Raw genomic sequence first — 22,082 nt, forward strand, 5'->3', positions numbered from 1 at the left:
TGCCGAACCGAAACAAATATTTTTCCCATGCACATCCCTAACTGCCACTACATATTTAACTGACATGCTGTTGAGTGTAATATAGTTTTTGCTCATGATTATATGACTTGACAAATGTATGTTCAAAAACAATGACAGCACGTAACATGGATTTTCATACATCCGTAAATTTATTTTTACTACACATGGAGCTATAATGTATGTGTATGAACACATGTATTTTAAAGATGAATTATTCAATTGTAATATGAAAACATATGGTTGGTTGCATGTTCTCTAGTTGTACAGGCCGAGTTTTACAAATGATACATTATAGAGCAAAATCTTTTTCTTTAACATTGTTAGAGACACAGTATTGATACACATCATTTGAAGAATAGGTTACAAGGGTGATAATGAATCATGTATAACACTCATATTTTCAAATACATCTAAAAGTTCACCAGGTAAGTTTAGAGAGGCATTTGTGCTAGATCTTAGTGCTAGCCACTGTTTTAAATACTTGTAACAGTCATCACTTTGAGCATTGTTCCAATATTGGTCCTTCACGATTTTTGTCCTTCATTAGTGATGTCGCAAACATGAAATTTTCCGTTCGCGAATGGTGAACGCGAACTTCCGCAACATTGATGGAAAAGTTGTTTCAAGGGGACTAACACCTGGACTGTGGCATGCCGGAGGGGGATCCATGGCAAAACTCCCATGAAAAATTACATAGTTGATGCAGAGTCTGGTTTTAATCCATAAAGGGCATAAATCACCTAACATTCCTAAATTGTTTGGAATAACGTGCTTTAAAACTACTCCCCCCTGGCCCCCTCCCCTGAGCGGTGGGTGGGGGCCCTAAACAAGAATAAGGGGGGGGACCTAATGTACTCCCCCCTGGCCCCCACCCCTGAGCAGTGGGTGGGGGCCCTAAATACAAATTGGGGGGGGACCTAATGTCCTCCCCCTGGCGCCCACCCCTGAGCGGTGGGTGGGGGCCCTAAATACAAATTGGGGGGGACACCTATTGTCCTCCCCCTGGCCCCCACCCCTGAGCGGTGGGTGGGGGCCCTAAACACAAATTGGGGAGGACCTAATGTCCTCCCCCTTGGCCCCCACCCCTGAGCGGTGGGTAGGGGCCCTAAACAAAAGTAAGGGGGGGAGGACCTAATGGCTATGAGGTTACTGGCTATGGGGGGATAATGTATAATAAACCCCTGAGGTTACTGGCTATGGGGGGATAATGTATAATAAACACAGGTTACTGGCTATGGGGGATAATATATAATAAACACATGTTACTGACTATGGAGGATAATGTATAATAAACACAAAAAAAATAATGCAGCTTCAGAATTAATCTAAATTGTATGCTGTCTAGGAGGTGGGAGGGTCTGCTGCTGATTGGCTTGAATGTGTCTGCTGACTGTGAGGTACAGGGTCAAAGTTTACTCAATGAAGACGAATAGGGGGCGGACCGAACATCGCATATGTTCGCCATCCGTGGTGAACGCCAACACACTATGTTTGCCAGGAACGATTCGCCAGCGAACCGTTCGGGACATCACTATCCTTCATTTATTTTTTTCTCTTACAGATTTTGTTTTTATATATATATATATTTCTATATTCCATCAAATCTTCTGATCCTACCAACCTTTTTTCTCCCATAGATTCCCCAAGTGAGTTATGCCTCCACAGCACCAGATCTCAGTGATAATAGCCGATATGACTTCTTCTCTCGCGTGGTTCCATCTGATACTTATCAAGCTCAAGCGATGGTAGATATTGTTAAAGCCTTGAAATGGAGTTATGTTTCAACACTGGCATCAGAGGGAAGCTACGGTGAAAGTGGTGTGGAAGCATTTATCCAGAAATCCAGAGAGGACGGTAAGGAGGATTTTAGCACGAAAAGGAATGGGTAATCTTAAAATAACTTGTAAGCAAAGCAAGATTCTGCTAATTTTGTATAGAAATTCATTTACTGGGCAGTTCGGCAAGTTTTGAGATCCCAGTGCATCTTTGTCAGCAATTGGGGAGCTTTCCAATTTTTTGAGTTTGTCAAATATTGAGTTTATTTTCTTTGTCGGTTTACACCAGTGACCAATTGTCACATTCTATCTGCTGCAGTGTACTGCACAATTTATCAGGCTGGAGTGCATACAAGGCATATTGGTAACTCTTATTGCTTCTGCAGGCAGTGTATGTGTAGCACAGTCAGTCAAGATCCCTCGAGAACCAAAAGCAGGGGAATATGATAAGATCATTCGCCGCCTGCTGGAGACATCTAATGCCCGGGCAGTCATCATCTTTGCCAGTGAAGACGATATTAGGTGAGAGCAAAGTATTTAAGTATTTAATCAATTACCATGTAACAATGAGTGTATGCTGCAGAAAACAAATTAAAACGTCTGTTAAATAGTGCTGCGTTGCATTGTGTATTGAAAACAGGGTAGAGCTTCCTTATTATTTAATTTTTAGTCATTGATTTTAATTTTAATTGGGGTTTGTCTTGTTTATAGAACAACTTGTAATTTTATATGGTGCATTTGCTAAATCTATACACTAAAAACTGTATTATAAAATTTAGATAGTGAAAATATTTAGGGAAATTTTCTTACCATATTATGTATAATATTACATATTATGTAATACATATTATACATATTATGTATAATATTAAAATATCATAAATATATGTTATATATAAAAAATATCTAAATATTTTTCAAAATCATTTTAAAAGTTTATTCAAAAAATTAAATCATTTGAAAATCTTATCCAAATTTTTTAAATTGAGGCCTATGTTTTAGTCAAACCTTGGCTGATTTAGTCAGCATTTTGAAGTTTGAATTTCAGTCTCTACATTATGGAGTAAAATAAATAAAACCTTGTGATTTTTTTGTAACCACATAAAAGTACTTAACCAGAATGGCATGTTTAGGTTTTACTCACTGAGTCTCAATATCTATGCACTAGATAACAGACAGATAGACAGAAATTAGTCAATGTACATAAACCCCATTGTACAGCGCTACGGAATCTGATGACGCTATATAAATAATAAAATAATAATAATAGTAAGCAAGTCTTTTAGGTAGTGTTACTTATATCCTGTCTCTTTCCATTTCAATTGTTGTTCTTTTTCCCTCTTTCCGTCCTTTTCCATGTCTTCTATTCTGCCAGACGAGTACTTGCTGCAGCCAAGAGAGCAAACCAGACCGGGCATTTTATGTGGGTTGGCTCTGACAGCTGGGGTTCCAAGATATCACCAGTCCTGCAACAGGAAGAAGTTGCAGAAGGAGCCGTCACCATTTTGCCAAGAAGGGCATCTGTCAGAGGTATATTTTTCATCATCATTATCTCCAAATAATTCCTTTTTTACATTCTTCTCTTTGTTTCACTCTCATTTCCTGAACACATATCCACTTTATTTTCCCTGGATATCTTAGATATCTTATTTTACCCATATTAAGTAATAGTTTTACATCAATCATCTTTCAATTTTTTCTTTAGCTATCTCTGCATAGTAACAGTCTATTGAGTTGCTTTTCTCTCTATATACTTCTCTATGTGTTAGGATTTGATCGATACTTTACCAGTCGGACTTTAGATAACAACAGAAGAAATGTTTGGTTTGCTGAATTCTGGGAGGACAATTTCCACTGTAGGTTAAGTCGAAATGCATTACGTCGAGGAGGACATGGAAAAAAGTGCACTAGTGAGTTCTTCTTAAAAACTTGTAGAATCTTAGTAGTTTTGCATAAATATAAGCACTCACTAAAAAATGTGAAATAGACATGAACTTTAATGAAAACCTTGCACAAGCCCTCTCCCATTTGCATGACGTATTAGAATTGTAGGCACAACCACAGCATTAATCATGCAATAATACATGTACATGCACATGCCCACACAAGCCATTTACATATTAGAATTGTAGGTAGGAACAACCACAGCATTAATCAAGCAATAATACAACCACATGCACTGATGTGTGTGTGTACACACAAACACACACACACACACACACACTCTCTCTTTCTGTCTCTCTCTCTCACTACAGGGGTTACCAGTCAAAGGTAAAAATATTGTACATTTGATGGAATATTTATTCCCACAGAAGTTTTAGCTACCAACAGTCTCATGACATGTGTATTAAAATTAAAGTAGGAGCAGATGTACAAGTATCATATTTCATTAGGTCAGATTTTAACGTTTTACCACATATATTTTCCCTTTTACGTTCCTGACCTCCCAATACAGACCAGGAGCGTATTGGCATTGGATCTGCATATGAACAAGAGGGGAAGGTTCAGTTTGTAATAGATGCAGTTTATGCAATGGCCCATGCCCTTCACACAATGCACAAAACAGTTTGTCCTGGAAGTGTTGGCCTCTGCAGCAGAATGGACCCTGTTGATGGCACAGAACTCCTAAAATACATCCGTAGTGTCAACTTTACTGGTAAGATACAAATGCATGATTATTCATGAACATTCAAATATGTTTATTATTATGCGAAGGGGAAATATGAATGTTTCTAAGAAGTCAAGGTCTACATTCATAATGGTATCCTATTACTGATATCCGTGCAATAATGTAATTGATCTGAATACTGATCTTTACACCACAGTGTATCATTGGAGAGGCGCTAAGTACTAATGATGTAATTGTTTATTTAAATTGCAGAAAATGCACATGCATTGATAATGTACAGGGACATTCACCTTTTACTCAGCATGCCTAACTCTGCCTGATATAATAAAGGAAAACAAAAAGGCAATAACAGTAAAATAAAACATTAGATAAAAATAATTGCTAACAGTAACTTCCTCTGTTTCAGAGCTTTTCTATGTTCAATAACTGCGTCAATTCAAGATAATTTTAAGATAAAATAGACTCTCATTCCCTAAAATAAAATTCATTACTTTGATACGCTGTAATAGTCACTTAATCATTTAATGTATAAGCACCCTGTAAAATTCTGTCATCCTCATTTTCAATCTGCATAATATATTTCTATTATCATTTTAGCTAACAAAGGATAAGTCTACATGTGATTTTTGTAGATGTTTAGAATTTACTATTGTGTAAATGCTTCTTTAATAAAGTTGACATTAAACCAAGCAGTGACAATCATGTGGATATCACTTGCAGGCATTGCAGGGACACCTGTAACCTTTAATGAGAATGGTGATGCTCCTGGTCGCTATGAGATCTATCAATACCAGATCCGCAATGGCAGTACTGAGTACAAGGTCATTGGTCAATGGGCTGATCATCTGCAGCTCAAGGTGAGTGATATTTAATAAAAAAAAAAAAAAATCAAGATCAGTATAGCAAATAACACAATTGTGAAAAAGTAAGACATTTCATCTATGATCTCTACATGTTTCTTTTTATTTCCCTTAAATCACCTCCTCTATCCTCTCATCAATTGGTATCTCTTTATTCCTCTCATTTGCAATTTCTTTTTACATGTCTTTTAATTTATGTTTCTAATGTCTTATTTATTTTTCCTAGATTGATCAAATGCACTGGCCAAGCTCTTCCCACTCTTCTAGTTCTTTCTCCTCCTCCTCCTCCTCCACACATTTGCCCCAGATCCCTACTTCTGTTTGCAGTCAGCCCTGCCGCCCAGGTGAACGTAAAAAGGTGGTTAAAGGTATACAATGTTGTTGGCACTGTGAAAAATGCGATGGTTACCAGTACCAGTATGACATCTACACCTGCAAAAGATGTCCTAGTCACATGCGACCCAACGTGAACCATACCACATGCATCCCCATCCCTGTCATCAAGTTGGAGTGGAGTTCACCGTGGGCTGTAGTGCCCCTCCTTCTTGCTGTTCTGGGCATCATGGCAACTATAGTAGTGGTTGGCACTTTCATCAGATACAATGATACCCCAATTGTTAAAGCCTCAGGTCGTGAGCTGAGTTATGTTCTCCTAACTGGTATATTCTTATGTTATGTCAACACCTTCATCATGGTGGCTCAACCAGGTTATGGGACATGTTCATTGAGAAGGGTCTTCTTGGGACTTGGCATGAGCATCAGCTATGCCGCTCTGCTTACTAAGACAAACCGCATCTACCGTATTTTTGAGCAGGGTAAACGATCAGTAAGTGCACCTCGTTATATCAGTCCATCTTCACAGTTAGTCATTACTGCCAGTCTTTCATCTGTTCAACTTCTGGGGGTCCTTATATGGTTTTTGGTCAATCCATCTGAGCCAGTGGTGGACTATGAGAACCAACGCACACCTGATCCCCAGCAAGCACGAGGAGTGCTAAAATGTGACATATCAGACCTATCCCTCATCTGCCTTCTGGGCTACAGCATGCTTCTCATGGTTACCTGCACTGTTTATGCTATTAAAACGCGAGGTGTTCCGGAGACATTCAATGAAGCAAAGCCAATTGGATTTACAATGTATACAACTTGTATTGTCTGGCTTGCTTTCATTCCAATTTTCTTTGGCACTGCTCAGTCTGCTGAAAAGGTAAAGAACTGAATGGTATTTGTTCATGTTTATCATTACGTCTATTTTTGTAGTTATCTGTCTCTTTTCTAGGATAACAACCATGGCCTTGTCAAAATAGATTGCTTCCTTTATCATGTCTTTTTGCCATTCACTCTTTATAAATATTTTGAAAGTCATTTTCATACAGCTCTTTAGTTTTTCAAATGGGTAATGAATCATAAATTAATTAGCCAATTATTACATTAATTAAGGCATGCATTTTATTTCTCAAGAATGAGCTTAAAAGAAGGCTAAATAATGACAACTAAAGATAGTATTTGTCATTTATTTTAGAGGATAAAATATCAAAGTTTATTATTGTTAATGTCTGGAACAATGCATTTATGCATCTAGTATAGGCTAATAGATTGGATATGAGTTGCAGTATATGTAGTTTTATCTCTCCATTTTCATTTAAAAAATGCAAGCTTGCTAACAGACACACAATGTTTAATTTTGATAAACATTTTTTTTTCTTTTATCTTATTTTATTTTTCATCTTTGTCCTTTTTCATTTTCTTTAAAAATAAATATTTCATGCTTTTTTCATTGCTTTGTTTGTTGTGTGATCTCAATAATTGAATATGTTGATAAGTAACTTTTTTTCACATTTTGTTTCCAGATGCATATCCAGACCACAACATTGACAATTTCAGTAAGTCTTAGTGCCTCAGTATCCTTGGGGATGCTCTATATGCCCAAGGTCTATATAATTCTCTTCCACCCTGAACAGAATGTCCCAAAGCGCAAGCGAAGTTTAAAGGCTGTTGTTACCGCAGCTACAATGAGCAACAAGTTTACTCAAAAGGGAGGCTACAGACCCAATGGAGAGGCCAAAACAGAGCTATGTGACAGCATGGAGACACAAGGTAATATTCAAAACAAACCAAAATTATATTTGTTTATTTTTCAAAAACCAAATGAGCTAGAAAGACATTATTACAGCAATGTGTTACTTATGAAATATATATTAAACCATGCAGTTTACTATAGTGAAAATGATGCACCATCAATGGGATATTGAATGGGATATATCCCTATTTATGCATCACTTCCAGTATCAAGTATAATTGTTTTTAATTTAATGCATTTTGCAAATTCAAATGTATTCCATAAATTAGTCCATAAAGTGCCTATTTACCCTTAATTACACCCTAAAAATGATAATCTGTTAGCAAAGGAACACATTTATCTGCCATAAGCCACTATTCACTGATTAAATACTTGCAAGTCTAATGAAAATGTCTGATCACCCCCAGCTTCCAAGCAGTAAAGGAAGTTTCAGTCAGTGACTTCATAACTACAGTCAGGAAGGAGTGAATGGACTCTACCATGTCACAGTTACATTAACATTCCAAAGATTGATAGTTATTGCTACATAGGGTTTTAATACCCTTATTTTAGATGATTTAATTGTATTCACTATCAGGGCTGGACTGGGAGAAAAATTCGTCCGGGGCATTTTTTATGCACAGCTGCCTACTAAGAAGGGGGCGGGGCAGAGAGGGGCGGGGCACCAATGACAAACGCGCCCCGTCTCAAAGTGAGCGTTGGGTCAATGCTTTTCCAGGGCAGAGCTCTGCTAAAGAGCTCTAGCATGAGAAAAAATGCCCTGTATTTGTTCTGCACAGTGCAAGCAAGTTTAATAACATGCTTGCATTGTGTTTCGTGGCAACTTGTTTCTGGTGTCTCTATAAATGGGTACCAGGAGACAAAAGGGCCAGGAAAGAGTATTGTGCGTGTGTTTGGAGCCTGCTTGTGGTATTGCGTTTGTGTAGAGTGAGCTGATTGTGGTGTGGTATTGTGTAATAAGGTCGGTTTTAGTTGTGTTGTGTTTGTGGTGTAATGTAATGCATATATGTGTGTGCTGTGTGTGAGATTGCTGTGTGTGAGAGTGCTGTGTGTGATGTGTGTGAGAGTGCTGTGTGTGACGGGTGTGAGAGTGCTGTGTGTGATGTGTGTGAGAGTGCTGTGTGTGATGTGTGTGAGAGTGATGTGTATGCGAGTGCTGTGGGTGAGAGTGCTGTGTGTGAGAGTGATGTGTGTGATGTGTGTGAGAGTGCTGTGTGTGAGAGTGCTGTGTGTGATCTGTGTGAGAGTGTTGTGTGTGATGTGTGAGAGTGCTGTGTGTGAGAGTGCCGTGTGAGAGTGCCGTGTGTGAGTGCTGTGTGTGATTTGTGTGTGAGGGTGCTGAGTGTGATGTGTGTGAGAGTGCTGTGTGTGAGAGTGCTGTGTGTGATGTGTGTGTGAGGGTGCTAAGTGTGATGTGTGTGAGAGTGCTGTGTGTGAGAGTGCTGTGTGTGATGTGTGTGAGAGTGCTGAGTGTGATGTGTGTGAGAGTGCTGTGTGTGATGTGTGTGAGAGTGCTGTGTGTGACGGGTGTGAGAGTGCTGTGTGTGACGGGTGTGAGAGTGCTGTGTGTGATGTGTATGAGAGTGCTGTGTGTGCGAGTGCTGTGTGTGATGTGTGTGCGAGTGCTGTGTGTGCTGTGTGTGCTGTGTGTGAGAGTGCTGTGTGTGAGAGTGCTGTGTGTGATGTGTGCGAGAGTGCTGTGTGTGAGAGTGATGTGTGTGATGTGTGTGAGAGTGCTGTGTGTGAGAGTGCTGTGTGTGATCTGTGTGAGAGTGCTGTGTGTGATGTGTGTGAGAGTGCTGTGTGTGAGAGTGCCGTGTGAGAGTGCCGTGTGTGAGTGCTCTGTGTGCTGTGGGTGAATGTTAAAAGGGATTGTGTGTTGGGGGGGGTAAAAAAAAAACAAAAAACTAATTAACAGGCATTATGTCCCCCCCTCCCTTCTTACCTTTAGCCTGGGAGGGGGGGACCGGCATGGTGGTACCAAGGAGGGGGTGGGGGACCATCCCTGGTGGTCCAGCGGTAGGGCTAGAGTTCACTCTCGCGAGATCCGGTCGTTGCCAGAGTGCTGTGTGTGATGTGTATGAGAGTGCTGTGTGTGCGAGTGCTGTGTGTGATGTGTGTGCGAGTGCTGTGTGTGCTGTGTGTGCTGTGTGTGAGAGTGCTGTGTGTGAGGGTGCTGTGTGTGATGTGTGTGAGAGTGCTGTGTGTGACGGGTGTGAGAGTGCTGTGTGTGCTGTGTGTGATGTGTGTGAGAGTGCTGTGTATGCGAGTGCTGTGTGCGAGAGTGCTATGGGTGAGAGTGCTGTGTGTGAGAGTGATGTGTGTGATGTGTGTGAGAGTGCTGTGTGTGAGAGTGCTGTGTGTGATGTGTGTGAGAATGCTGTGTGTGATCTGTGTGAGAGTGCTGTGTGTGATGTGTGTGAGAGTGCTGTGTGTGAGAGTGCTGTGTGTGATGTGTGTGTGAGGGTGCTAAGTGTGATGTGTGTGAGGGTGCTGAGTGTGATGTGTGTGAGAGTGCTGTGTGTGAGAGTGCCGTGTGTGATGTGTGTGTGAGGGTGCTAAGTGTGGTGTGTGAGGGTGCTGAGTGTGATGTGTGTGAGAGTGCTGTGTGTGAGAGTGCTGTGTGTGATGTGTGTGAGAGTGCTGTTTGTGACGGGTGTGAGAGTGCTGTGTGTGATGTGTGTGAGAGTGTTGTGTGTGATGTGTATGAGAGTGCTGTGTGTGCGAGTGCTGTGTGTGATGTGTGTGAGAGTGCTGTGTGTGACGGGTGTGAGAGTGCTGTGTGTGATGTGTGTGAGAGTGCTGTGTGTGAGAGTGCTGTGTGTGATGTGTGTGAGAGTGCTGTGTATGCGAGTGCTGTGTGCGAGAGTGCTGTGTGCGAGAGTGCTGTGGGTGAGAGTGCTGTGTGTGAGAGTGATGTGTGTGATGTGTGTGAGAGTGCTGTGTGTGATCTGTGTGAGAGTGCTGTGTGTGAGAGTGCTGTGTGTGAGAGTGCCGTGTGAGAGTGCCGTGTGTGAGTGCCGTGTGTGATAGTGATGTGTGTGATAGTGATGTGTGTGATGTGTGTGAGAGTGCTGTGTGTGATGTGCGTGAGAGTGCTGTGCGTGAGAGTGCTGTGTGTGGTGTGTGTGAGAGTGATGTGTGATGTGTGTGTGATGTGTGTGAGAGTGCTGTGTGTGATGTGTGTGAGAGTGTTGTGTGTGATGTGTGTGAGAGTGCTGTGGGTGAGAGTGCTGTGTGTGATGTGTGTGGGAGTGCTCTGTGTGCTGTGGGTGAATGTTAAAAGGGATTGTGTGTTGGGGGGGTACAAAAAAAAAAACGAATTAACAGGCATTATGTCCCCCCCTCCCTTCTTACCTTTAGCCTGGGAGGGGGGGACCGGCATGGTGGTATCAAGGAGGGGGGGGGACCATCCCTGGTGGTCCAGCGGTAGGGCTAGAGTTCACTCTCGCGAGATCCGGTCGTTGCCAGAGTGCTGTGTGTGATGTGTATGAGAGTGCTGTGTGTGCGAGTGCTGTGTGTGATGTGTGTGCGAGTGCTGTGTGTGCTGTGTGTGCTGTGTGTGCGAGTGCTGTGTGTGATGTGTGTGCGAGTGCTGTGTGTGCTGTGTGTGCTGTGTGTGAGAGTGCTGTGTGTGATGTGTGTGAGAGTGCTGTGTGTGACGGGTGTGAGAGTGCTGTGTGTGCTGTGTGTGATGTGTGTGAGAGTGCTGTGTATGCGAGTGCTGTGTGCGAGAGTGCTATGGGTGAGAGTGCTGTGTGTGAGAGTGATGTGTGTGATGTGTGTGAGAGTGCTGTGTGTGATGTGTGTGAGAATGCTGTGTGTGATCTGTGTGAGAGTGCTGTGTGTGATGTGTGTGAGAGTGCTGTGTGTGAGAGTGCCGTGTGAAAGTGCTGTGTGTGATTTGTGTGTGAGGGTGCTGAGTGTGATGTGTGTGAGAGTGCTGTGTGTGAGAATGCTGTGTGTGATGTGTGTGTGAGGGTGCTAAGTGTGGTGTGTGAGGGTGCTGAGTGTGATGTGTGTGAGAGTGCTGTGTGTGAGAGTGCTGTGTGTGATGTGTGTGAGAGTGCTGTGTGTGACGGGTGTGAGGGTGCTGTGTGTGACGGGTGTGAGGGTGCTGTGTGTGATGTGTATGAGAGTGCTGTGTGTGCGAGTGCTGTGAGTGCTGTGTGTGAGAGTGCCGTGTGTGAGTGCTGTGTGTGAGTGCTGTGTGTGATAGTGCTGTGTGTGATGTGTGTGAGAGTGCTGTGTGTGATGTGCGTGAGAGTGCTGTGGGTGAGAGTGCTGTGTGTGATGTGTGTGAGAGTGATATGTGTGATGTGTGTGAGAGTGCTGTGTGTGATGTGTGTGAGAGTGCTGTGTATGATGTCTGTGAGAGTACTGTGGGTGAGAGTGCTGTGTGTGATGTGTGTGGGAGTGCTCTGTGTGCTGTGGGTGAATGTTAAAAGGGATTGTGTGTTGGGGGGGGTAAAAAAAAAACCAAAAAACTAATTAACAGGCATTATGTCCCCCCCTCCCTCCTTACCTTTAGCCTGGGAGGGGGGACCGGCATGGTGGTACCAAGGAGGGGGGGGGGACAGCGGTAGGGATAGAGTTCACTCTCGCAAGATCCGGATCTCACAAGAGGAACCTGGCGGAGCTGCAAAATAGAGCTCCACCGGGTCCTATCCCTCTCTCCCCAGCCGCAGGTCTATTTAAATGGGCCGGTGAGGGAGATCTCTGATCTCCCCACCGGCCCTCCATGGCAAACAACAGGGCCGGTGCTTGGATAGTGCCGGCCCTGCATAGACCAGCAGGGGAGATCCTGGGACCTTCCCCTGCCGGCCTCGGCCCCTGGCCACCGCGGCCCACCGGGCATTTGCCCGGTGTGCCTGATGGCCAGTCCGGGCCTGTTCACTATATATGGGCATCATGCTCAATGCTATTCTTTTTACACTTTTTAGTCATTTGTAATGATAGTAATGCCTTTAAGGTCTTTACAAATACCTACAACCATGGTATTTTTCCATTTTTATTTATCTTTTTTTTATCACACCTACTCTCTGTGAGAAAAATTGCATTTGCTTTACAAAATGATTTTATGATATACAACGCACTTTGCACAAACCTCCATTGTATGGGGCAAACTAATGTATTGTAGGCGTTGTGAGCAGGATATTAATGCACCTCAGGATGGAGGCATGTATGAAGATATCTGGAAAGAGAGATCTCTGTGCTCACTTGCTGGAACAAATGTTTAAAATGTTGATGAGATGGTTCACCACACATGTAAACCTTTTCCATAGGGGAAGATCTCAACTTTATGCTGGCCATGTTGTGGCTCTAATGGCATATGTTTCCACATGTGCTGGGATTGTCCTGCAGTGGATTATTTTTGGTGCAGTGTCCAACATTTATTATCCAAGTTATTTCATAGACCCTTCGATCTTGACCCTTGGTCTTTCTAGCTCTCTTGGCCTATTAATAGCCTCACTCACTATTTCCAAAAAAACTTTTCAATAAAATAACCATGGTGGCTCGAAAGGCCTTGGTGTCCAAATGGTTGCAATCCACAGTAACCAACATCCCAACATCCCAAAGCTTAAAGCCAAAATAGCAGATAATTGTTTGAAAAGTCATGATCTCCCAGGGAAGACTACAATGTGTAATATGTAATGCTCTCCACGTGAGGTTGTGCGTTTTATTTTATTTTTCTCTTACTTTCTTTTGCTTTTATCATTTGTATTTTTTATTACAACAATTCTGGATCCATTTCAAACTCCTTTGTGCCCATATATTCCAATTAGCGCTCATTCAGATCAAGTGGTTTTGTAAACTACAGAGTATAGTGAATTTGGTTAGAGATTTAAAAATGCCTCTGAGTTACCCTGATATACTGGAAATGATGTTGTTACTTACCGCACAGTAAGACAAATTTTAAAAAATAAGAAAATGGAAAAAGACAGAAAGAGACTCAAAAGAGATGCAAAAAGTCATAAAATGAAAAGAGAGCTATTTAAGGTAGAGTAATTATTACAAATATTGTTACCTCTTCTTATTATAATTAGGAGGCACTTCATATCATGGAAACTATGAACCACCTACCAGTGTATTGGAGTTACAGCATAAAAAAAAAAATTGAATTGATAAATGAAAATTTGGCAGTTGAAGAGCACTACTTACTAATCACTCCACATGAACAATGCTATCAGGGTTGGTTAAAATAATTTAAAATTGATAATTAAAAATTCAGCAATTTAGGTGTAAAGCTATCTAAAACTAATGCTTGCTTACTCAAATCTTCATTGCTACAAGTTACTAATCTCACGAAGGACAACTCCCATCATGCTTATTCACTATGAACTGTTCTTGCTTTGCAAATATTCTTAGCTACTTGATTATTGTTCCGATTGAAGATTATTCTCATGACCTAATGTTACTTAATGCATCTCTGAAGAAATACTTAATAATGAACTTTGTGTTGTTGATTACTTCCACTTCTTCTTATTGGATTATTTCCTTAATGCAATTCATTTAAGTTTAACACTTATTAAAACTTCGGTTGAATCAAGTTACCAGTGATTCTCTCTTTTCTTAAAGCTACAGTATTGATACTTAAGGATTCTCCATTTCTTCACTATTGTAATTAGGGAGTTTACAAGCTGCAGTTGAGTTCCAATCCAAATCACCCGTAGTAGCGTAACAGTGAGGGGTACAGTGCATGTGTATGGTAGGCAGTGTGTGTGTGTGTGTATAGGTGCAGTGTGTGTGAGGGGTACAGTGTCTGCGTGTGTATGGGACACAGTGTGTGTGAGGGGTGCAGTATGTGTGTGTATGGGGGACAGTATGTGTGAGGGATACAGAGTGCGTCTATGGGGGGCAGTGTGTCTGTGTGTATGAGGACAGTTTATGTAAGGGGTAGAGTGTGTGTGTGTATGGGGACAGTGTGTGTGATGGGTGTAGTGTGTGTGTATGAGGGCAGTGTGAATGTGTGTTTATTGGGGCAGTGTGTGTATGGAGGGAAGTGTGTGTGTATTGGGGGAGTTATTGTGTGTCTGTGGGGGTAGGAGGGGAGATTACTAAATGTAAAAGTTTTGTTATTATTTAAAAAAAACTATTATTTTCATAGACACCCCCCCCCCCCTCCCTTTTTACATTTTCCTGGGTGGGGGGACAATACAAGGCAATCCCTGGTGGTCCAGTGGAGAAGCCCTGGTGGTCCAATAGTGAGAGTGAACTCTAGCAGCTCCTGAGGCTACAGTTCACTTTTGTGAGATTCAGAGCAATGCCATGGTAACTGCGGCAAAACACTCCGATCTCGCGAGAGGAGAACCCGGCCGGAGATGCAGGTTCGAGCTCCACGGGACTTCTCTTCCTCCCCTGCCGGCTGCAGCATTACAGTGCCAGCGGGCCAGTGAGGTAGATCTCTGATCTCCCATCCATCCCTGCAGAGATCATAGATATGATCATAGCACCCAGGAAACATTTTGCGCCGCCCCTCTGTGGCACATAGTTTGGGAACCGCTGGTCTACACACAAAATTTCTGTATCTTATTATGTTAGCTATGCCTCCTTTGTTTAAAAAAAATGTATGCTAATATTTTTCAGTTAAAATGTGCTTGGTAGCGAAAGAGTTAATATATAGAAATAGGTAATTTGGTACAAAAATTAGCTTATTCAATAAAGGTCTTTTCCTTTATTTTCGGATCATCTTGTTGAAATATGATTGTTTTAGAAGACAAGTCGAGAAGATAATCAACTTCTTTAACATGTTTTATTTTTCAAAAATTTTTTATAAACATGAACACATAAGATTTTAAAAGCTACATTATCGTGACTTAGGGTTGGTCTTACCTCTTTCATCACTCCTCACTAGAGATGCCCTCCGTTGATTACAACAAAAAATAAACAAGAAAACAATACCACCAAATAAGAAACCGTACAAAAGAAAGTAACATAAAGAACAATAATCAACCCAGAAATAGATTATCAAAGCATGAATAATTAAGCTACAATTAGGCTATTTTTGCAGTTTTTCTATGACATACATGCATAGCTAAAATCTGTCTGAGTTAAATCAATTACACAAACATTTAACGGCTTATCACTACACAACATAGTCATAAAGCTGTCACTGCCTCTGGGTCACGTACCCCTTAAATAAACAGTTGTATATGAAAAACTCCCTCTAACCCCTATTGGTGCTGATGTTCAGAAAACCCAGCATACAGCTAATTATGCTGTCAGGATTCATCTTCTCACTCAGAGGTTCAATGTCAAGAGACATGTTGGCTGCATCCTTAAACATGCTGCTGAAATCAGAGTGCCGTGCTCTGTCTGTTTTTCACATTTGCCCAGTACTAGACATGCACAAATCCACAGAGCAAAACTATTGCTATACTCTATTTTGTACGTACAACTGCCTATGTATGAGGATGTATGTTTGCTATTTGTATAAACCTACTCATTAATTTATAGTGATATATGCTAGTTTTGAGTAAGCTAATACAGGAGCAGCATATTTTATTACCCATCATCATATTACAGCCACCCCCATGAAATGCGGATTGATGACTAGTCTCTAGACATAAAATTGCAGCCACCCCCATAGCATGTCAGAGGATGCCTGGCTAACATGGTACTATTACAATTTTTATTGTCCTTGCTTCCACCTCTGTACACTAAATATATATGTGGGATATCTATAAGGATATCATGTCTAACAATGAGATAAAAAAATAAATTGTACTCATTGCCTTTTTTGTCAAATGAGCCTTTCTGGTCATGGAAATAATCTAAAAGATAATAAATCACAAAAATACCCACTAGAACTATTAAAACAGGGGAACAATCCTGACCACTACATAATTAGCCATAAAATGTCATTAAATGTGTAACACATACGATTTACACCAATGCATCATAGAAGTAAGGTCTGGGTTATTCCAGCCAAAGTGATTGCCTGGGTTATTCCACCCAATCATATTGCTCTTCTGCTATGGTGCGAGAGATTAAAATAAATGATTCTAGAACAAACTGTATTATCTCATAATTTCAAAAGTAGTCAGTGATGCTAAAATGATCTGCACCCAATATTGGTGCAGACCACAATGCTCCTCAACAAGACTTCAAATAATCCAGCTCACTCTACACTGGACCAGCAGGGAAAGGCAAGCAGGAGGGAGGAAAAACACACTCAAATTAACGTACATACAACACTTAGATTCCTCTAATCACAATATTTATCCACTACACACAACACTCAACCAGCACACACAGGCACAATCAGCCTCCCTATATACTGCTCTCAGCCTCCTCAACACACACATTATGACCACTATGCCACTCTCACACACAAAACTCAGTATCCCCTACACACATACAACATTCATTCACCACACACAACAATCGGGCATCCTGCCTAGGGCCCTGGAAATCTTAATCTGGCTCTACTGTTCTGGAATAGCTTTCTGAACAATTCTGGATCCATTTCAAACTCCTTTGTGCCCATATATTCCAATTAGCGCTCATTCAGATCAAGTGGTTTTGTAAACTACAGAGTATAGTGAATTTGGTTAGAGATTTAAAAATGCCTCTGAGTTACCCTGATATACTGGAAATGATGTTGTTACTTACCGCACAGTAAGACAAATTTTAAAAAATAAGAAAATGGAAAAAGACAGAAAGAGACTCAAAAGAGATGCAAAAAGTCATAAAATGAAAAGAGAGCTATTTAAGGTAGAGTAATTATTACAAATATTGTTACCTCTTCTTATTATAATTAGGAGGCACTTCATATCATGGAAACTATGAACCACCTACCAGTGTATTGGAGTTACAGCATAAAAAAAAAAATTAAATTGATAAATGAAAATTTGGCAGTTGAAGAGCACTACTTACTAATCACTCCACATGAACAATGCTATCAGGGTTGGTTAAAATAATTTAAAATTGATAATTAAAAATTCAGCAATTTAGGTGTAAAGCTATCTAAAATGTATGCTCCACGCTTACAACCGAGAATATGATCTTGCCTACAGAATATGTTTTTCTTTTTTTTTTTTTGCAATACTCACCTACATTCAGCATAATAGCAATAGGATGCCCAGAACCCTCAGTGGCAATAACACATCTTGCTCAAGTCTACATATGTATACCCTGATTTTATGCCCATGAAGATATAATACTATGTCAGACCTAAGGTCGGTGTTTAGCAGTATGGGCTAATGAGCACACACTAGGCTTCACTCATGCCAGCTACTGGTGCAAACAGGCTAGCCCAGTTAAGAGACCATCACCCTTTCTCACTATTGCTAGCATGTCAGTACCTTCTATGAGCAGATTTCTTTGTCATATAGTCCGCGTGAAATTATGTGACTACCATATCTACTCATTGATGTATTAATCCTGACTAACAAAATGAAAAATGTGTAATCCTTGCCATATATTTACCTCCATTGATATGCTCCTATAGGCTGTTATGGTGGTGCATGCATTTTTGTCAAGCAATTAACATACACAGCGCTTCTTGCTGTGTTGCTATTTAACTCTCCTGATAATCTCACAGGGTACACACGTGGCATAGGGCACATAGTATTTATGCCATAAGCAACACTTATGCACCTACTCAGCCCTAGAGGCAATACTAACCTTGCAGGCTCAAACCATGATTAATGCTTGATGTTTACATACAGGGAGTGCAGAATTATTAGGCAAATGAGTATTTTGACCACATCATCCTCTTTATGCATGTTGTCTTACTCCAAGCTGTATAGGCTCGAAAGCCTACTACCAATTAAGCATATTAGGTGATGTGCATCTCTGTAATGAGAAGGGGTGTGGTCTAATGACATCAACACCCTATATCAGGTGCGCATAATTATTAGGCAACTTCCTTTCCTTTGGCAAAATGGGTCAAAAGAAGGACTTGACAGGCTCAGAAAAGTCAAAAATAGTGAGATATCTTGCAGAGGGATGCAGCACTCTTAAAATTGCAAAGCTTCTGAAGTGTGATCATCGAACAATCAAGCGTTTCATTCAAAATAGTCAACAGGGTCGCAAGAAGCGTGTGGAAAAACCAAGGCGCAAAATGAACTGAGAAAAGTCAAGCGTGCAGCTGCCAAGATGCCACTTGCCACCAGTTTGGCCATATTTCAGAGCTGCAACATCACTGGAGTGCCCAAAAGCACAAGGTGTGCAATACTCAGAGACATGGCCACGGTAAGAAAGGCTGAAAGACGACCACCACTGAACAACACACACAAGCTGAAACGTCAAGACTGGGCCAAGAAATATCTCAAGACTGATTTTTCTAAGGTTTTATGGACTGATGAAATGAGAGTGAGTCTTGATGGGCCAGATGGATGGGTCCGTGGCTGGATTGGTAAAGGGCAGAGAGCTCCAGTCCGACTCAGACTCCAGCAAGGTGGAGGTGGAGTACTGGTTTGGGCTGGTATCATCAAAGATGAGCTTGTGGGGCCTTTTCGGGTTGAGGATGGAGTCAAGCTCAACTCCCAGTCCTACTGCCAGTTTCTGGAATACACCTTCTTCAAGCAGTGGTACAGGAAGAAGTCTGCATCCTTCAAGAAAAACATGATTTTCATGCAGGACAATGCTCCATCACACGCGTCCAAGTACTCCACAGCGTGGCTGGCAAGAAAGGGTATAAAAGAAGAAAATCTAATGACATGGCCTCCTTGTTCACCTGATCTGAACCCCATTGAGAACCTGTGGTCCATCATCAAATGTGGGATTTACAAGGAGGGAAAACAGTACACCTCTCTGAACAGTGTCTGGGAGGCTGTGGTTGCTGCTGCATGCAATGTTGATGGTGAACAGATCAAAACACTGACAGAATCCATGGATGGCAGGCTTTTGAGTGTCCTTGCAAAGAAAGGTGGCTATATTGGTCACTGATTTGTTTTTGTTTTGTTTTTGATTGTCAGAAATGTATATTTGTGAATGTTGAGATGTTATATTGGTTTCACTGGTAAAAATAAATAATTGAAATGGGTATATATTTGTTTTTTGTTAAGTTGCCTAATAATTATGCACAGTAATAGTCACCTGCACACACAGATATCCCCCTAAAATAGCTAAAACTAAAAACAAACTAAAAACTACTTCCAAAAATATTCAGCTTTGATATTAATGAGTTTTTTTGGGTTCATTGAGAACATGGTTGTTGTTCAATAATAAAATTAATCCTCAAAAATACAACTTGCCTAATAATTCTGCACTCCCTGTATATTCCTGATAATATTCAAATTGTCTATTCTACTCCTGGTGGTTAACAGCCTGGTTAAAGATAATGTTCAAGCAAATGTTATAGACCTCTTTAAAAAAAATCCTTTAACAAAATTGTACTGTTAATGCTTGCCATGTTACTGATTATCTTATGTTGTTTCATCAGCTTGTATCTGCTGTCTTGGCGATATAAGTGTGTCTGTAATTCTTAGTACTACAAAAATAAAGAATTGGAATTTAGGTGTAAAGGTTTTTTTTTTTCTTTTCTTTTCTTTCTTTTCAGTAGTTCATAAAGGTATCTAAATGTATTCAATTCCTAGGAAATCCAAGATACCATAAAAAAGACTATTGTTTGAAAAATAGATGATTAATGGTTAGGGGAGAGCCACTAAACGTCGATTTTTATTCATAGATTAAGGCCTTGATTTATTGTTTAAGCATATGCTTTTCAAATGATTTAATATTTTAGTTTAAACTTTAAAAAATTTTTTTTTTAAATATTAAAATAAAATAAAAATATTATATATATCAATATATCAAAATATTAACATCCTTTTCAATATATTAAATATTTTGCATTTTGTGCCACTTGGTTATCACATTAAGTGACCAAGTGAAGAAATTACCAATAGAGGTGAAAACAGGAACAGTAAAAAGAGAAGTATATATACCTGTCAGTGTACTACAAATTATCAATATAATATTCATGTTATATATATAAATTTTGTGGTACACTAATTTTCCAAATTTCTTGCCATTTTGGCTCATCCAAATAGTTTTTCCTGAAACATTGACGTGGATGAAATTGTTTCCATGTGAAACACAGCAAAGCAAAACCCAAATAGCCGAAAACTATATTTTCTTCAGGCTAACTAAATTTTGTTGTAATACACTAGTCTAACAGTCGTTTGACAAGGCAGACTTTTGTTTAAATAAATAAACCGTACTCATAGTGGACAATACCACAAATGTACTTGAAATGTGTATACATCTAAGCCTCCATATATAAAATGTTTATCTTTTCATTTATGTCTGTCTTCTAGCTCTGGCCAGCAAACCAACATATGTCAGCTACAGTAACCACGCTATATAGGCAACATTCTTTGAAACAGCCTTTGAGAAGTGGGAGGGGCCTAACTACTGAGTCATGTCAGCTGCCGCTCCCTACAGAAAATGGGACCAGTCAGGAAGACTAGTTAATCCGCCCTGAGTCGGAGCAGCGTGTCTGGCACTGGCGGGAGATTTAAAAGATGGCTTAAAGTCACAATCCTGGGCAGAATAAATTTGCCCCTCCCCTGTTGTTCAGGATCAGGAGACTCATGATGCCACCTTCCTTTACTTCAATTAAAAGCTTTTTCAACATATTTGTCGTTTATTTTATAATTTTTCTGTTAATATTTTTAAGCTACATTTATTGTATTTTAAGGAACATTTTTTTCTACTACAGAAACCTCTATTTTTCTGTTGTGTACATGCTAATTTCTATTTAATTTTATTCCTCTTCAGCACTTTTCTACACATCAATTTAGTGCATATAAGAGGAAAATTGCCTGTGTGTGGTTTGTTTCACTATTGTTTCATCATTTCCTGTGTTGCACCATAATCTTTCTTTTCTTTCAGTTTAAAAAGAAGAAAATCACTTTTTTTCTACAAAATTTTATAAATAACTTATTGTGAAGTTAATTTTAAAACCCACCTTATCTTGCTTGTGTCCCTGTTTAAATTGTATAAATATTTAATATTTTGTTTAAAGAATTCACATTATTTTCAGGCTATTATTAAAACAAAACTAAGCATATATTTTGTTTTATTTTGCCTGTTTAAATTAAAACTTGCTTGCAGTCCTTATTTAAAAAGATGGCAAAATGTTTGATTAAAAAAAAAATTAACATTTATTCATTAAGTTATACATTGTTCTATATTCATCTATACGCATATTTGTCATTCTTATTTAAATACCATCTTCTTTTCAAATTTATACATTTTCATTTCTATTTTTTATTGTTTGAAAATGGTTTTATGGTTCGGACATAACCATACTTTTCTTTTATCATCTCCATTCCTTTTTCGTCTACTTTTCATTTGCTTTTTTTTTTGTTTGTTTTTTAACAATCTGTTATTATATTACCTTTAACACAATCCATGAAAATGACATTCTATTAGTTAAAACTGATTCTAATTATTCTACTTTTGAACCATTTAATTTTATTTTGATTTAGAAGTAAAATATATATATATATTGCATAAGGAGATGCTTCAAATATGTAAATTTGTCATCTGATTTCCAAATATTTTTTCAGATTTTAAAAATTCTTTCTTGACACTTAAATTGATGTTTGTTGTTTTTACAAGTTCATTCCATTGCCATGGTCAGTTTGCAATGTATTTATTAAAGGTGGCAAAGAAAATTTTGTGCCACCTACACACAAACCCTACGCGGTGCCTGCGTTTATGCAAAGTTGTGTATGCATGAAAATGACAAAGTCTTGAGA

At 39.8% G+C, this 22,082-nt stretch overlaps 1 protein-coding gene across 1 annotated transcript in view; it reads left to right on the top strand.

Annotated features, from left to right (window-relative positions):
- GRM4 (glutamate metabotropic receptor 4) overlaps positions 1 to 21,297 on the top strand; it is a 223,999-nt gene extending 202,702 nt beyond the window's left edge. The window contains exons 3-11 of the mRNA XM_063453090.1: positions 1,659 to 1,875; positions 2,183 to 2,318; positions 3,172 to 3,326; positions 3,566 to 3,706; positions 4,252 to 4,452; positions 5,146 to 5,282; positions 5,512 to 6,492; positions 7,136 to 7,382; positions 20,634 to 21,297. Coding sequence (XP_063309160.1) covers positions 1,659 to 1,875; positions 2,183 to 2,318; positions 3,172 to 3,326; positions 3,566 to 3,706; positions 4,252 to 4,452; positions 5,146 to 5,282; positions 5,512 to 6,492; positions 7,136 to 7,382; positions 20,634 to 20,683 — 2,265 coding nt within the window. The 3' untranslated portion in view covers positions 20,684 to 21,297. The remainder of the gene's footprint in view (positions 1 to 1,658; positions 1,876 to 2,182; positions 2,319 to 3,171; positions 3,327 to 3,565; positions 3,707 to 4,251; positions 4,453 to 5,145; positions 5,283 to 5,511; positions 6,493 to 7,135; positions 7,383 to 20,633) is intronic.
- Positions 21,298 to 22,082: the final 785 nt, after the last annotated feature.

The sequence above is a fragment of the Pelobates fuscus genome, chromosome 1 (assembly GCF_036172605.1).
Source record: "Pelobates fuscus isolate aPelFus1 chromosome 1, aPelFus1.pri, whole genome shotgun sequence".
Lineage (NCBI taxonomy): Eukaryota > Metazoa > Chordata > Amphibia > Anura > Pelobatidae > Pelobates > Pelobates fuscus.